Here is a 17114-nt window from a genome sequence, read left to right on the forward strand (position 1 = left end):
GCGATGAGCGCCGATGTGACGCGTTGTAAATTTGCGTATATGCGCTGTCGCCGAAGGCTGCCAAGAGCACTAACCGACGCTCCTCTGACAGAGATATGTGACTACACAGATGGGTCGATTGAAACGCATTGTCAGACTAAGGAAATGTTGCATTTTCCTTACGCGAAAAACAAGAAACGGCTGTCAAAATCGGCAGTAATAGCCCGTACAGCGTAGCAGGTTGGTGATTCATTTAAGATTGTTTTTCGAAGTTAATGTAGCAATCGCAAAAGCAAATCAGTTTTGCAGCACTTCGAGACCTGTACTAATGAATACGGACAACTTTATCTTTCTGATCAAGGCGTAAGATTTAGTTGCGGGCGATAGCGCATATACGATGTCTGTGCGAGACATGTCTGTGTGAAAAACCGCGTCTGCATTTTGACATGGCAAATGATTCATCGTTTACCACGTACTGGCGTGCCGTAATCATAAGGTACGGGGCTTGGTATCTGTAGGTCAGGCGATCTAATCCTAGTGGTGGTATATTTTTTTGTTCTTTTTATTGCATTAAAACGCTCTCTGTTGCTTTCTGCATGAAAAAAATTGTATACGGCAGCCAGGCACCGCGTATTTCTCGCCCAGGAGGTGCATTTCACAGCAGTACCTCGCGCCCAGCGCCTCTCAGTATGCCGCGCCTTGTCAGCACCCCAGCATCCAGCGCGTGTCACACAGGCCCATAATCAGCCATGGCACTGGATACTGGATACTGGGTTTTGCAATAGGGATGTAATGCGTAAGGTAGATAACCGGTGGACCACAAGAGTTACAGAATAGGTGCCAAGAGAAGACAAGCACAGTCGTGGAAAGCAGAAAATTAGGTAGGATGATGAAATGAGGGAATTCACAATGCATGTTGCAATCAGCAAGCGCGAGACAGGGGGAACTTTAGATCGCTTTGAAAGGCCTTCGTCATGCACTGTACATAAATATAGGCTAATGATGTTGATGATGCAGCAGTTCTGAAAGACATATTAAAATGAAGGTTTAACCAGCGTTTCACTGGTGTCACGTGTTTCGTCAGACACGTGACGAGTATGCACATCTGGTGGTTAAGTGCGAGTCGTTGTGGGACAAGGCGGCGCCGAAACACACGCGGCTCGCACGCTGCAGGCAAGACTAACAGGCGAATCTCGGCGGCAGCCCATGACGGTGCGCGCATTTCTAGAAAGTTCCATTGTATTACCAAGCGGTATGAGCTTGGAAACTCTCCAACTGTTTCCCTACCTAAATCTATCTCTTGCTGTGAACCAAAAAGCACAGAACAGGTGCAACTAAATACGAAAAAGCTTGATGCAGCTTTTGCGATTACGCCAGAAGGAAAGCACTCACAGCTGCCAATTATATTCAGCGCAAGTCCCGCTTTGCAGGATACCAGCCAAGCTTTACAGATATTTTAATGGTAGATAAGAACCGTGTGCTTGTTCTAATAAAGCCGACAAACAACCGTGTGCTTGTTCTAATAAAGCAGACAAACTGGCACTGATGTACCTTTAAGGTTCGCTGACGTTGCCATTTTTTTCAATGCTGTTTGTGACCGGGAGCGCCGTCTCCTTCTACAGATGGTAGACGCCACGCAAAGGACTGCTAGAACTGACGCTGCGGACAAGCAAGCAGCCATCATCTCCACTCGAACACATCGCCCTGCAGAGAAAAACACCTTCGGATTAATAACCTGCAATTCGCTATCTTACAGATATACAGTCTAAATCTAGACGAAAGCATGCTTCCTTCCCAGAGAAAATAAATATTTCCACAGACAGAGTAACTGTAGCGCCACAGTTCATAAATATCGTTTTCACCCAATTTTCATGCGTTATGCGAGGCGTGAATTTGGTTTTCCAGTTTTCCTCTGTGAACTGTGCAGGGCACGTTGAAGCAAATAGCTGCAAGGTTCATCGCGGGCAACCACGACAACAATATTAGAGGTTCGCAAATCAGGAAAAATCTGGGGTGGAATTTGCTGTCCACACACCAAAAATAATCTGGTTAAAGCTTTTACACAACATCAACAGGAGTAACACAGGAATCGACAAGAACATATTGTCACGCGCTAAGGCAACAGCAATCAACAGTACCAGCAGCCAGACACAAAGAATGCGAAGGGATGGTTCTCCAGCTGGCGCGGGATCTTCGACTTCGTCGTCTTCTTCGCCGTTTTTGCTGGGCACGCAATGATGCTCGTTCGCTGGCTCAAAACACCAGGTGGCATTATTCCTCCTCCCAATGAAGCATCGACTCGATGCTCAAACACAAGACGTACACGGAAAGTACACATATTAGGTAAGACAAAAAAAAAAAATGGAAACGCGCTATAGCCCACATACAGGCAAAAAATGCGTTGTGTAGTCGGGAACAAAAAAAATCGCTTCACAGTTCTTCGGAGGACGACGAGACTACAGCAAAAAAAAAAAAAAAACTTTGTTCACTACTACACTATATGAGCATCACCGTGTAAAATACGGCTTGAGGCGGACGACATGTACAATCTCTGCGCGTGGTAATCGGCGCTTGGGCGATGACAGGTCTCCGTCTGGAATCACTTCATAGTTAATGTCGCCGACACGCCTTAATACTTTGTACGGTCCGAAGTACTCAGGAGTTTCTCGCTGAGGTGTCGCCGTCTAATGGGGGTGCAAACACAAACTTGGTCACCGGGCTCATAGGTAACTTGTCGATGGTGGAGATTGTAACTTATTGCATCTGTACACTGCTGCTTTCTTATGTGCACACGGGCCAGTTGACGTGCTTCCTCGGCGCGCTGAATGTACTCCTCGACGTCAGGAGCTAACTGGTCGAGCTGATCGATGTCGTCATACGGAATCATGGCGTCGAGCAAAGTTTGACCTACTCGAACATAAACGAGACGAGACGGCGTGAATCATGTAGTTTCCTGCGTGGCAGTGTCGTACGCAAATGTTACGTAGGGCAGGATTTCGTCCCACGTTTTGTGCTGCACATCCACGTACATAGAGATCATGTCTGACAGTGTTTTGTTTAATCTTTCTGTTAAGCCGTTAGTCTGAGGGTGGTATGCAGTGGCCTTTCGATGACTCGTGTAACTCAACTTGAAGATGTCGTCCAGAATTTTCGCCGTAAACGCCGTACCTCGGTCAGTGATGAATGACGGTGCGCCATGCCGAAGCACAATGTGATGCATAAAACACTGGGAAACCTCAGATGCTGTCTCGCGTGGTAGTGCCTTCGTCTCAGCGTAACGCGTCAAGTAATCGGTTGCAACAATGCTCCACTTATTGCCGGAGGAAGACAAGGGAAATGGTCCAAGAATGTCCATTCCAACTTGATCAAACCGCGTACGCGGAGGGTCGATGGGTTGTAGAAGGCCTGCAGGCTTGAAAGGCGGTGACTTGCGGCACTGACATTCACGACATCCTTTCACGTAGCGTTTGACGCAAGCAGGCAGTCTAGGCCAGTAATACAGTTGTCGTACCCTGTCCAGAGTCCTTGAGTAGCACAAGTGTCCAGATTTCGGCTCGTTGTGGCAGGCTAATAGGATGTGGTCGCGAAGGGCTCGAGGCACCTCTAGAAGATATGGTTTGTCGCCGGCACCTGTGTTTCTTTTGTATAAGATGCCCTCTCGTAGGCAAAAGGACGACAACCGTCGCGATATAGGGCGAGGAATGGACGCGATGTTGCCTTCTAAGTGATCGATGATGGGCCTTAACTCAGCATCCGATCGCTGTTTAGCGAGCAGATCCGGCCCGCTGAGGGCTCCCAGGAAGGCGCTGTCATCTTTCCCGTCAGGATTCTGAGATTCAACAGGGGCTCGTGATAGCGTGTTAGCATCTTCATGTTTTCTGCCGGACTTGTTTACGATGGCGATGTTAAATTCCTGGAGTCGCAGACTCCAACGTGCTAATCGTCCAGAAGGGTCTCGAAGGTTGGCCAACCAGCATAAAGCGTAATGATCGGTCACAACTTTAAATGGCCGCCCGTAGAGATACGGCCTAAACTTTGTAGTAGCCCAAATGACCGCGAGGCACTCCTTCTCTGTGGTGGAATAATTGGACTCGGCGCGTGACAGAGTGCGCCTCGCGTATGCTATAACTCGTTCAGACCCGTCTTTCCTTTGCACCAGGATAGCTCCGAGACCACTATTGCTGGTGTCAGTGCGTACTTGTGTGTCAGCATCCTCATCGAAATGACCGAGCACGGGAGGAGAAGACAATCGACGTTGTAGCTCGGCGAAGGCGGTTTGTTGTTCATCAGTCCAGAGGAATGGCGCGTCGGCACGCGTAAGGCGAAATAGCGGCTCTGCAATCTTCGAAAAATTTTCAATGAAGCGTCGATAATATGCGCACAAACAGAAAAATCGTCTGACACTTTCTTGTCTGTTGTAGCTGGGAAAGCAGCTACGGCAGCAGTCTTCTTGGGATCAGGCCGAACACCTGCCGCGCTCACGACGTGGCCAAGAAACTTCAGTTCTTCGTAACCGAAATGGCATTTCTCCGTCTTGAGGGTAAGGTTAGCCGATCGAATGGCTTCGAGTACATTCCGAAGGCGTCGAAGGTGCTCGTCAAAAGTTTCCGAAAAGACAACGACATCATCGAGATAGACGAGAGAGCTTTTCCATTTGAGGTCAGCAAGAACGGTATCCATAATTCGCTGGATTGTGGCTGGAGCGGAACAGAGGCCGAAAGGGAGTACTCTAAATTCGTAAAGGCCGTCCGGAGTCGCAAAGGCAGTTTTCTCGCGGTCCCGCTCATCTACTTCAATTTGCCAGTAGCCACTTTTCAGATCGATGGAGGAGAAATACTTCGCGCGCCTCAGCCTGTCCAGAGAATCGTCGACACGAGGCAACCGGTACACGTCTTTCTTTGTGACGTTGTTTAGCTTCCGGTAGTCAACACAAAAGCGAAGCGTGCCATCTTTCTTTTTAACACGCACGACTGGCGGTGACCAGGGATTGCATGAAGGCGGTATTACGCCGTCTTGAAGCATTTCCTTCACCTGCGTTTGAATGGCATGTCGTTCGGTAGGGTAAACAGGATAAGGCTGCTGTCGTATGTAAAGCCCCTATATACAAAAATTAGCGCCATCCACTTCCCTCCTCCTCCGTTCCACTATCGCGCTCGGCGCGACCAGCCCGATCGAGGCGCGATATCGAAAGTGCCGCCGCCTGTGTCGGTCCTGCCGTGGCAGACAGCTAACGCGCTACCAGAGGAAATCCGAGGAAAACTTCGATCGCGCCCTGCGGAGAAGTTTATGAGGCGCGATTTTGCTCCGTCAGTCAGTAACTGGTATTAATAATGCCGTTTTGGAAGTAGCAACGCGACGATGCGAGACGGCTCAAATATCATAGTGTGCAGCAAACGTTTGCGCACGCCGGATGAAAAACAAAAAAAAGCCTTTTGCCCTCGCCTTGTCGGTTGGGGCAACTTAAGGTGAAGCATCATGCCATCGCAACGAAGTTATGGTCCCTAACACGTGTGATCCGTTTGTGCGTACAGCACTTTCGTCGCACAGGCCCGAGAATGGCAGTCGGAGCGCGCTGGAAAGAAAAAAAAAATATACAAAAGCGCAACGCGTGCTTCCACGTGACACGGATTGGCCAATGGGGGAGCGGAGGAGGCTGGGGCGACAGGAGGCGGCAAGGAGGAGACGCCGGGGTGAGCGCGGTGGCGGCAAGATCTAAGAATGGCGCTACTTTTTATATATAGGGGCTTTAGTCGTATGGGGTGCACGTCGTCATAAGTGATGATACGGTGTTCCGACCTCGACGTTTGACGTATCTTCGACGACCGTGCAAAGCAAGAGTGGAACTCGAGCAACAGCTCACGCAGGGGTTGTTTGTTGTCTTCAGGAAGCGTTGCACTAGTGTCGACGTTGCGTACAGGTGCTTCAGCAGTGCCGATGGCCTCGGAAGCAAAACATGCAGTGACATCGGCGATCGGGTCGGCGTAGGTGATGACAGTACCGGGGAAATGGTGGCGGTGTTCGTAGCTGAAGTTCGTTACAAGAACGTCACAGTGGCCATCATGGAGGTCAGTTAGGCTTCTTGCTACGCAAACACCTTGAGAAAGCAGGAGAGAGTGATTGCTTTCTGCGACCACTTCACCGCGTAAGAGTTTGTCACATGCCACTTGAACTACGATACTTGCACGCGGTGGTAACGTGACAGCGTCGTCGATGACACGAAGAGGTGCTCGAGGGTGGACGGTGTTGGTCGTCACTGCGGCGCTCTTTGTAGAGAAAGTGACGAGGCGTTGGCGAATGTCGATGATAGCTCCGTACTCCTTGAGAACTCCATGCCGATGTTTAGGTCTCGAGAACACTGAGGGAGAATGCTCAAGCTGGCAACAAACGTAGAGCCGCGAATCTGTATTCGTGCCGTGCACATGTCGAGTGGTGTGACGATGTGCCCGGCAGCTGTACGAACTGGCGTTTGATTCCAAGGCGTCGTCACTTTCTTGAACGGTCAGTTTTTCGCTGAATATTGAATAATCCGCTCCAGTGTCCACTAAAGTAGTCAATTCACGACCGTAGAGCCATACAGGAATGCCCAAGGAAAATCTTCAGCCGTAATCAGCAGGCACTGTCGTCGTCGATGTATCGTCGGTCCGCGTACGCGTCAGCAGGGGTCTTTGAGCACGTCCAGACAGAGCGGCCTCGCCCCCGAAGACCGCTGTGGTTAGTTTTCCCGGCGGGGGCTGGGCGACCGACCCTGCACTACGCTGGAATGCGTACGGCGAGTCAGAGAAAACCGCCGCGGCGAAGGGGAGCGTGACTGGTGTCGAGCTGATGAGGATCCGCGCTGCTGGGCAACGTATTCTTCAATTGCAGGAGGACTCTGACCGAACCTAGGTCGCGGCGAGTTTGCGGAGAATCCGCGTGGTCCGAGCTCTCGATATGAGCACTGTCGGTAGACATGCCCTGCTTCGCCACGGTGAAAGCAAAGGGGACGGCGATCAGGTGCCCGCCACACGTCTGATTTCCTTGGAGCCTGCCGGTGATCGTGGTAATACGAGGCCGCTTGGTCGGGCTGTAGTAGGGCCGGGGACGCGGTGCGAAGCGGGGAGGAAGGTGGGGCAGGTTGCCGCAAAGCTTGCGAATACGACATACGGGGGCTGTCAGTTCTTAGCGTTTGAGCTTCTGTGCTGAAGGGTGGTTTCCTTAGCGCATGATGCACTTCGTCATGGACAGCCCTGGACAAAGAGCTGTGCGTGGGCTGTGAGGTTACCGACAGTTTCTGGAGTTCTTCGCGGATTACAGAACGGATGAGCTTTCGAAAGAAATCGACGTGGCCCTCGAGAGCTCCGAGAAGTCCGTAGTTGAGGCAGCGTTCACTTGACGTTCGTATGATGGTGCCCGCTGCCGAAGAGTCTGTTCCATTTAAATATCACAAAGCAAACACTGCTGAGCTTTTTACATAGCGATTTCGTCGTAACCAAAGGAATTGATCGTCCTATTAGGAAGATTATCAAGCGTAACGTCACGGCATGTATTCGTAATTTACTTGCCGATGCTACAAAAGTAATTATTGAAAGATGCCACTACTAATTCTGCCGATATTCCTGACACATGAGTGTAGGACATACTGTATTGGTTAGGAGTTGGTTTTCTTGTTCAGTTTCTAATCTGCCAAGTAATTTTCGAGTCTCTTGAATTTCTAGCAATGAGTTGAGAATAGTATTCCTTTTTACGAGCACGCGTGATTTGTGTCACCTTATTTCGGGCTATCCTGAACATTTCTTCGTAGTAAGAGCTACCTCTGTTTTGCTTAATTTTTGCATGCCAATAGTCTTTCCTTTTTATGAGTTCCAAAATAGCACAGGTCATCCATGGACAAATAGGCTTTTTGTGGTACCCCTTCTCGCGGATGACAGTAGATTGCACTATGGCCTCTCTCAAGTTATTACTTAATAAGCTATATTGCTCGTTTCTGCCAGTCTGGTGCAGACTTATATCGCTAATTTCTAAAACGCGTTGTTTTAAAACTTCAATATCAATTTTTATGGTAACTCGCAGTTTTTTGGCAGGTGTTGTGTTCACGCAGAAATCACGTTATAGTCGGACAATCATCAGAAATTACTGTGTCACAAACAAGACAAGTGCTTGTTGATGTATCGAAATTGCAAAGTATGTGGTCAATTGACGTTGACGAGTAGGGGTTGTAATAACATTACGAAAACCATAAGAACTGATAAGGGTAAAGTATTAACGGTTTGGATTGTTTATGGCGTAAATGTTTAAGTCCCCACATATTGCTATTTTTCTATTGGAGCTGGTAAATTGAACGAGTAAAGCTTGAAAGTGATGTAAGAAATTATCAGTATTTTGGTTAGGGGCACGATAGACAACAACAATAGTTACAGTGGTAGTTTTTACAACAAGGAAATAAAATTCATACGAAAAAGAGTGTGAAAACTGTGGGTCAACAGAACACTTAATATCCCGTTTTGTGAACAGACCAACACCACCACCTCGCGTGCGAGATAGCCTTGGCCTTGAAAAGAATGAGTAGCCTGGTTTATTTTCGACTTCACCAAGATTTAGCCATGTCTCGGATACAGGCACAAAATCGAATTGAGGTGAATTAGTTGCTAGGAAGGAGCAGAGGTTATCACTATTATTGTGCAAAGTCCGAACATTGCACTGTACGAGTAAGTCTGAGTTACTGAGTGGTAACTGATGCAAAGCCATGTTAAGAATTCTTAGCAGATCTTCGAGAAATCTTCCTCAGTTTCAATGTGTACGACACTTGAATTCTCTGCTTGCCCAACAATAATTTTACCATTTGCCAGCCAAGTGAACTTCCAGTTTTTTTTCCCTTTTACGCGCCGTAGCCTTTCCAAGTAGAGTTTTGTTTTCTATGCATAGATGCTGGTTGATGTAAACTGCCTCAGTGCCTTCAAAGCCAAAGTCTGTTGGACCAAGTTTTTTCTGTTTGGGCGCTTGCAGCACAGTATCACGAGCTGTGCGAGATGCGAACTGGATGATTACATTAGGCTTTTCTTTGTTTTTGCTTGGGACACAATGAATCACATCGATGTCTGTGCATGCCAGAGGAATTCCCAGTTTTTTTCCCGCTTCTACCATTGCATCGGCTAGGTTTTCGTTTGGCTTTTGAGGCAGGCCCTTGATCTCGAGATATTGTTGACGACTGTATTGTTTTAATTCTGTAAGCTCTTTCTGTTATTTTTTAGTTCATCGTGCAGCTGTTTATTTTCCTTCTTCAAAAGTACTTGTTCCTGTTTTACTTTCTCGAGCGCGATTTTGAATTCCTCAAAGTGGGCATTCATGAATGAAAGCGAATTACGCACTTCTTGCATTTCTGCGCACGAATTCGAGCTAAAAGCATCGAATTTACTACCGAATCAGCCAGCATTTTAGCGACTTCCTTGATTGTTTTCGGTGTTTTTTCCATTTGCACAGAACACGAACTCTGCAGGGCAGCCCAGACACTATGCTATCAAAGCAGAAGATACGTGATACGCACCTGCAACAGTGAAGACCAAAGCATAAACGACTGCTCGGAAGGAAGCACACGTGTCTCGGCTGCCCGCAGTTATGTCAGGCCCGGGGTCGGATAGTGTCTGCACCCAATTTTTCATCTGTCATAGAGAGCTCTACAATAATTTCTTATAGATAATACTTCCAGTGTACTGTTTTATGCATTGTGTAACAAATTTTATAATAAGATGGCTTTGGTATTGGATTTGCTGCCTTCCTATTTTAATCGCGACGATTGTATTTTTAGTACTATAACTGATATGATGCTGTTTTTCGTGACGTTCTATTTTTGATCGTTATGTTTGTAACTAACCTCCCTAAGATAATGACCAACTCGGGTGCTGTAGGTACTATTTGTAATAAAAATAAATCAATAAATAAATCAATAAATCAATATATTTCTTGAAGTAGGAATAATGTTGTAGTTTATTGTGATGAATGTTTAATTTTTAAAGGTTTCTTACAATTTTTGCAGCAAGAAAAATATCATGGCGCTCCAGAGTGTCAAGTGGTAGTTATTTGTAATGTTTCCCAGAGTCCAAAATAACATTACATGACACTGAGTAGACATCGCAAAGAAATTGGGGTCATGCTAAATGTAATCTGTGGCGGAATTTTACGTTCGTAAAAAAATTCGACGTTCGCAGCCAACATCGGAGATTTGTTAATAATCACTTAACTCGTGTTTTTCGTTATGATTACGCTTTTTAAGACATTCGCATTTATTAATGAATAAGTTTATTTATTTATTTATGTCCTTATTTATTTATTTCAAAATATGGCAGACCCTATTGGCTGTCGAAGGTGACAGGAGAATAAATTAAGAACGCAGCCGATTCAACGACTTCGAATCTATATACCGTGCCTAAAGAGTGAAAACACGAGTTCGTGTTTATTGAATGCCCACACAAAGTCACACGAAAGGCTTTATTCAGGCACGGGATAGAGGCTAATGCAACGATGACCACGCTCTCACGGATGCGCAAAAGCGAGCTTTCGGGTTCTTTTAAGGCGAAAGCCTTAAATCTCTATGCTTCAAGGTCGTTGTGAGGTACAGAAAAAGCGAGCGAGCTCGCCTCGCGCATGCCTCGCGCATGACTCGCGCTTGTGGCACTGCTCGCGCATTCGTCGTCTACTTCCTCAGCTGGCCCTGACGCCGATCATCATGCCAGCGTTCCCATAATGGCCCTCGCGCTCAACGCCGGGCGTTGAGAGAAAGGGCAACACAGCGGCGCTGGGGAGGAGGACCGAAATATGAGCGGTGGCATGGGAGGGCATTGATGTAAAGGGCAACAGCGGCGCTAGAGAGGCGGAGGGAAATTTCGGCTGCCGCGCCTGTAGAATGTTCTGGAAACAGCGGAAGCATGCTCGCAGCGCGCTCACGCGCCTTGTATACGTCACCGCGTGGGCTCAGAACTTCATTCCGCATCACTATCGGTCCAACTATGATTTCGCCTTCACATTAATTGAAAGTTCTAAGCATCCCACGTAATTTTATTTACCCCGCATGGCACCGCTGCAGCTGCCGCGAATGAGCCGAGGCGATCGCCATCCGGTGGTGGTGAAGGAATCCATAAGTGCACGTGAATCGCGTACTCTGCTGATTGGTTGGCCTGCTCTGCAAGAGAACAGCCGGGCCGCAGCACCCCCGGTCACGAAACCAAAACGTTTCGATTTTTTAGTTTTAGCACCGTTTTCGTCACCGTCGCTACTGACGTTTTTTTTATAGACGGCTTTAGTGTTTTACAAACAAACCGCGCTTGCTGTTCATTGGTTGCCCCATCGAAACTTCCGGCAACAAAACTAGAAGCACTTCCAAATGTGTTGTTTGAAGGCATGCGGGACGTGAGGGCAGTGTGTCAGTGTTTGTACTGCTTGGTGGTATTTGTGACGAGCTGATTCTGCATCGTGAATATTGTCGAGCGACTACTTTAAGGCGCTATTAGCACCGAAGCAAAGGTTCGACATCACCAAAAGGTGATGGTTAGAGGCGGAGAGCTGCCAGACGCGCTCGACGATGATGTGTGATTTTCGTTTTCATCGGGCTCCAAAAACCTTCCCTCAGAGACAACACCGAGCATTTTCTTCTGGTGGGGGGTGTGTGTTTTTACAAGAGAACAGTTCAAAAACTACAGGATAACCGATGCGTAGAGTGCGTTTGTGAGCGAAAAAGTCAAGCGACTAGTGTCATTCAAGGCCGGCGAACATGGATAAGGTGTCATCGTCATTGCGGCAACCGTAGAGGCTCTCCTGTCCAAAACATGTTGCCTCCGGTGAATCGTGAATGAGGACAGAACCGTTGTCACCGCTCACTGCACCTGCATGGCTGGGTAAGTGCTTCATCCACAGCATATCGTAACTGCTTGCGTTTTGGCTAAGGGGTAAACAGGCTTATCTAAAGCGCTGATGCGGTCCTTTGCGAAGTAACTGAGTAAAAATGTTCCACGTGGTACTGTGGTTTCAAGGATAGTGCTTGCACTTCCAGCAAACACGCGTAGACATGCGAGCGATAGAAGCCCGAGCATTCAGCTCCTTAGCAGAGCAGATGCACTAACATTTAATTTTATTTCTACCGCAGCGCAGCGATCCGGCGCTCTAGACAAGTCTTCTCACGTCTAATCACATGATAGTTAGTGTACGGACTTAAACAGTGTTGATCTTTTATAGGATTGCTAGCAATTTCGTCAACGCGTTCACGTTAGGGATGTGAACTATGAGTGTTATTGCAAGTAGACATTCTGCTATGAAGTAATGTTGGCATTCATTCTTTATTCGGAACACCGCGATATCAAGCACGAGTCGAGAAATGTAGACAGGCTGTTGTGTGTTTCTTTTGTCGTCCGTGTCTCTGCGCTATTCCAAAGGTGTTGCACCAGCATGCCCAAGCTCCCACCTCGATTGCATTTATTATTAAATGCGAAGAACTTCTTGGCGAGCATTTGCTACTTTGACAGTATATGTCTATCTAGCCGCCTACGACTTGGTGCTCTCATGGTCGTTTCGTTAACTTGGTAGGTACCAAAATTCGTATAGAATAACAGGAGCGTAGGACGAACATAATGATAGGTCATGACATAAATGTCATGACACGCGTGTCGTATAGGTCATGACAATGACCCAGCGAAATATATTCGCACTCATAAACCACTGAAGTGGGTTCCGACGTGTGTACTAAGTGAAGGACACACTAAAGGATACTGGTAGAATTCATAGTCATGAACATGACTCAGGAAAAATGACAATGACTCAGCGAAAAAAGCCGGCAGATCCCACGTCCTGTGGGAATCGATGTTATGCGAAGCAGTGTGCGGGGAGAATACCATGTTAAAAAACGACCATGAGAGCGCTTCCCAAACGACCATAGGCGGCTCTTTCATGACCTACATGACACGCATGTCATGGCATTCATGTCATGAGTCCTCGGGAGTCCCTTTAGCTACACCTAAGAGAACTTAGGGCAGAAGCCTTAGTTATGCTCATGACTATGACTTCTGTCATCATCCTTTAGTGTTTCCTTCACTTAATTCCGATATCCGAACTTATTCCAGTGGTTTTTGAATGTTAATTTTTTTCGCTGAGTCAGTGTCATTTTTGTTGAGTCATACTCATGACTATGAGTTCGACCAGTATACTGTAGTGTTTCCTTCACTTAGTACCCACGTCCGAACCTATTTCAGTGGCTTTTGAGGGTTAGTATTTTTTCTCTCTCATTGTCATTTTTGATGAGTCATGCTCATGCCTATGACATGTACCATAATGCTTTAGTGTTTCCTTCACTTAGTACATACGTCAGAACCCATTTTAGTGGCTTTTGAGTGTTAATTTTTTTTGCTGAGTTATTGACATTTTTGCCGTGTCATGCTCACGGCTATAATTTCTACCATCCTCATTGGGTGCTTCCTTCACGTAGTGTCCACGTCCGAACCCATTCCAGTGGTTTTTGAGTGTCAATCTCTTTTCGCTGAGTCATTGTCATGTTTGCTGTGTCATACTCACGACTATGAGTCAATTCTACCAGTATCCTTTAGCGTTTGCTTCACGTACCCAAGTCCGAACCCATTTCAGCGGTTTTTGAGTGTTAATGTTTTTTCGCTGAGTCATGGTCACTTTTGCGGAGTCATGCTTATGGCTGATTTCTTCCATCATAATTTAGTGTTTCTTTAAATTAGTACGCACGTCAGAACGTATTTCAGTGGTTTTTGAGTTAATATTTTTCGCTGGGTCATTGCCATGACCTGCTTGACACGCATGTCATGACATTTATGTCATGAATTATCATTATGTTCGTCATACAATCCTGTTACACTATACCAATTTTGGTACCTACCAAGTTAACGAAACGACCATGAGAGCTCCAAGACGCAGGCGACTGTTTCATGACCTACATGACATGCATGTCATGACACCATTTATGTTCGTCATATACTCCTGTCATAGTATGCCAATTTTGGTACATACCAAGTTAACGAAACGACCGCACAAAGTCGTAGGCGGTTCGATAGATGGATAGATGGATGGATGGATAGATAGATAGATAGATAGATAGATACTGTCAAAGTAGCAAATGTTCGCCAAGAAATGCTTCGCATTTAAAAAGATTAACACTCAAAAACCACTGGAATGGGTTCGGACGTGGACACTAAGTGAAGGAAACACCCAATGAGGATGGTAGAAATCATAGTCATGAGCATGAAACAGCAAAAATGACAATGACTCAGCAAAAAAAAGTTAACACTCAAAAGCCACTGAAATGGGTTCTGACGTGTGTACTAAGTGAAGGAAACACTATAGGATGCTGATAGAATTCATAATCATGAGAATGATTCAGCGAAAATGACAATGGCTCAGCGAAAAAGATTAACACTCAAAAGCCACTGAAATGGGTTCTGTCGTGGGTACTAAGTAAAGGCAAAAGCATGCGGTGCGCTTTGTAGGCTTCGAGATGTACTTCCGTTAAAACTACGGCTATTGCTGTATAACACAATATTTATTTCTCATGCAAATTATTGTAGTCTTGTATGGGGGAGCACGTCACAAAAAATATTCAGACGTTATGTCATTACAAAAATGCACTGCGCCATGTTGCTTGTATTTCTTACGACAGTCATACAAGGACCTTATTTTCTAAGTTTAATGTTCTATAATTTTATTACAATTACCAGTTTAATCTTTGCTATGAAATATAAAGAAAGCGTAAAACGAGGCCACACGGGATTTGCTGATCTTTGTAATCTAAGCAAACCTCATGACATCAAATACGACATACGGGAGCGAGAAACTTGGGCCGTGCCTTTTTCACGGACTAATCATGGAAAGGACGGACTATCATGCCAAATATCGGTATTACTGAACAGTCTTGAAAAGGAAAACATGGATCTTAGGACTGTTTCACGTCGAATTCTGAAGGAATTTTTCAATAGGCGTGCGGTTGCATGTGAATAGTTTATGTTGTTATATGCGTTTCCTTTTCTTGCTTGGAATAATTTTGTATTTGTCTTGTATTTGAAAGTGCTTTTATATACTCTGATGTACCTGGAAACATGCATTGTTTCATCACGTTACATAAATCTCTAATTTCTGTTAGAATGCGTGTATTGTTGGTCAAAAAAATTGGTTACAGTGTGTCTTTTTAAAACATATTTTATGTATCGATATATTGTTGCGTGAAAAGAGATCAGAAAATGTCTGCTGCCAAAGACTGTAGGGGCAGGGGCCTTTGTCAATCCGCTTAAAATAGCGGCTTTTTGCTCCTGTCCTAGCATTTGTACATTTAAAGACGAATGCTGAAATAAAAGAATGGAATGGAATGGAAACACTAAAGTATACTGGTCGAATTCATAGTCATGAGCATAACTAAGGCTTTCGGCCTAAGGTCTCTTAGGTGTAGCTGAACGGACTCCTGAGGACTCATGATATGCGTGTCATGTAGGTCATGAAAGAGCCGCTTACGTCTTGGTGCCCTCATGGTCGTTTTGTTACCATGGTATTCTCCCCGCACACTGCTTCGGATAACATCGATTCCCGCAGGGCATGGGATCTGCCGGCTTTTATTTCTATGAAACTTCTGGGCTACTGTAAAGCCAAAGCAGAGGGTTTTTCTTTAACCACATCTTTCCTGAACTGAAAACAATGAGCATCGTAAAACAAATTCAACATGCTATGAAGACATGCATTTGCCAAGGTGGCAAGTCTGGCCGTGTTGTTAGCTGTTCAATGTGTAGTCACACTTCATCTTAAGTATGTGAAACTAAAACGCACTCCAGCATCATGTATTTGCACGAAATGCCAAACCAACAGCCAGTCTTCTGATGAGTGAATGGAAGCACTCTTTAATTCACAGCTTTCCTGGTGCTCTTTTTGCCTGAAGCGTATAATGAGTGTATTAATATATGTACAAGTAGTGAAAGTCGTGTTTAAAAACTGCCAAATAGTTAAATGTGGTAACCTGCCATGTTTACAACTCTGATTGCAAAGTGAGACAAAAGCAGTACACATTAAGCCCAAGAAATAGTGGAATGAAAAAATAGTTTACGTGGCATGTGGGTACATATTCATTAAACTGACTGGCATAGTCATTTCACTGTGCAGTGTTTCTGCACATCAAAAGTTGTCCCTCACACAAAGCGAGCTGCTCAATATGCATAAACAGTGGAAAACGAGGACAGGGCAAGAAAGCGCACACGGCAACACGGACGCTGTATTGCTGTATGCCCATTCTATCCCTATACTGGTTTCACTCTTCATGTCATATCTACAACCAACTTCAGTCTAGGTGGCTCTCGACAATACGAGTTTACATGCTGGAAGACATGGTGTACACGAATGAAGTAAAATGTCAAAAAGCAAGGAAATACATTGATGAATGTATGCCTCTCTTTTAATATCAACAATTCTGAAGCGCGCCTTCAACTCAGTTTTCTGTCTGCGATAATTATTCTTCAGAGCAATGAACACATCTGATAAACGAGCGAAAGAAAAGGGGCAATATTCAATAATTTTAACGAAAAATGTAAAGGCGCACAAATGCAATACAACTGGGCTCACATTCACAAAGCTTTTCTTTCGTATGTTTGCTTTGCCACTAGCTGGTCGCCTTCACTAATGATATGTTTGGCATCCGCATTGGCTAAAATGCTTTCTTACGAATTCTAGTCTAAGAAGTTCTTGTGAATTCGGGCCCTGATGTATGAAGTAGCAAATGCCCCACCGAGAAGACCGTCTTCAATGGCATCGACCAATTCTCATGACGTCGGGGGTGATCCGGTTAATTCATAGTTAATCCTCTTGTACCTGCCCGCCTGCCTAGTCACACTAGCACGTGAAAGCAGATTAACCACGTCACGACAGTCGGTTGACACCATGATTGGAGGGTCCCCTTCGAGTTTCATTCGCTGTTTCATTCTTGAGTTGTATTCGAGAGTATTGGTTTCACTTGGCATGTGATGTAGAAACAGTGTGCCTTAATAATGTTACTTCTCTCCAACTTCAGTGTCCTACTTACTGAAACAAGATCACACCACAGGTACTTTCCATTAGGGTCGTATACCATGCACGAGGAGCGCTGGAGCAAGTGTTAATGATACTTCCGGATCCATGGCAAT

General features: G+C 45.8%; 1 protein-coding gene across 1 annotated transcript in view; it reads right to left on the bottom strand.

Moving 5' to 3' along the window:
* Nucleotides 1-17114, bottom strand: part of LOC119459313 (uncharacterized) — a 294125-nt gene that overhangs the window by 11833 nt on the left and 265178 nt on the right. The window contains exon 9 of the mRNA XM_049671656.1: nucleotides 1531-1683. Coding sequence (XP_049527613.1) covers nucleotides 1531-1683 — 153 coding nt within the window. The remainder of the gene's footprint in view (nucleotides 1-1530; nucleotides 1684-17114) is intronic.

Source organism: Dermacentor silvarum, chromosome 7, assembly GCF_013339745.2.
Source record: "Dermacentor silvarum isolate Dsil-2018 chromosome 7, BIME_Dsil_1.4, whole genome shotgun sequence".
Classification (NCBI taxonomy): Eukaryota; Metazoa; Arthropoda; class Arachnida; order Ixodida; family Ixodidae; genus Dermacentor; species Dermacentor silvarum.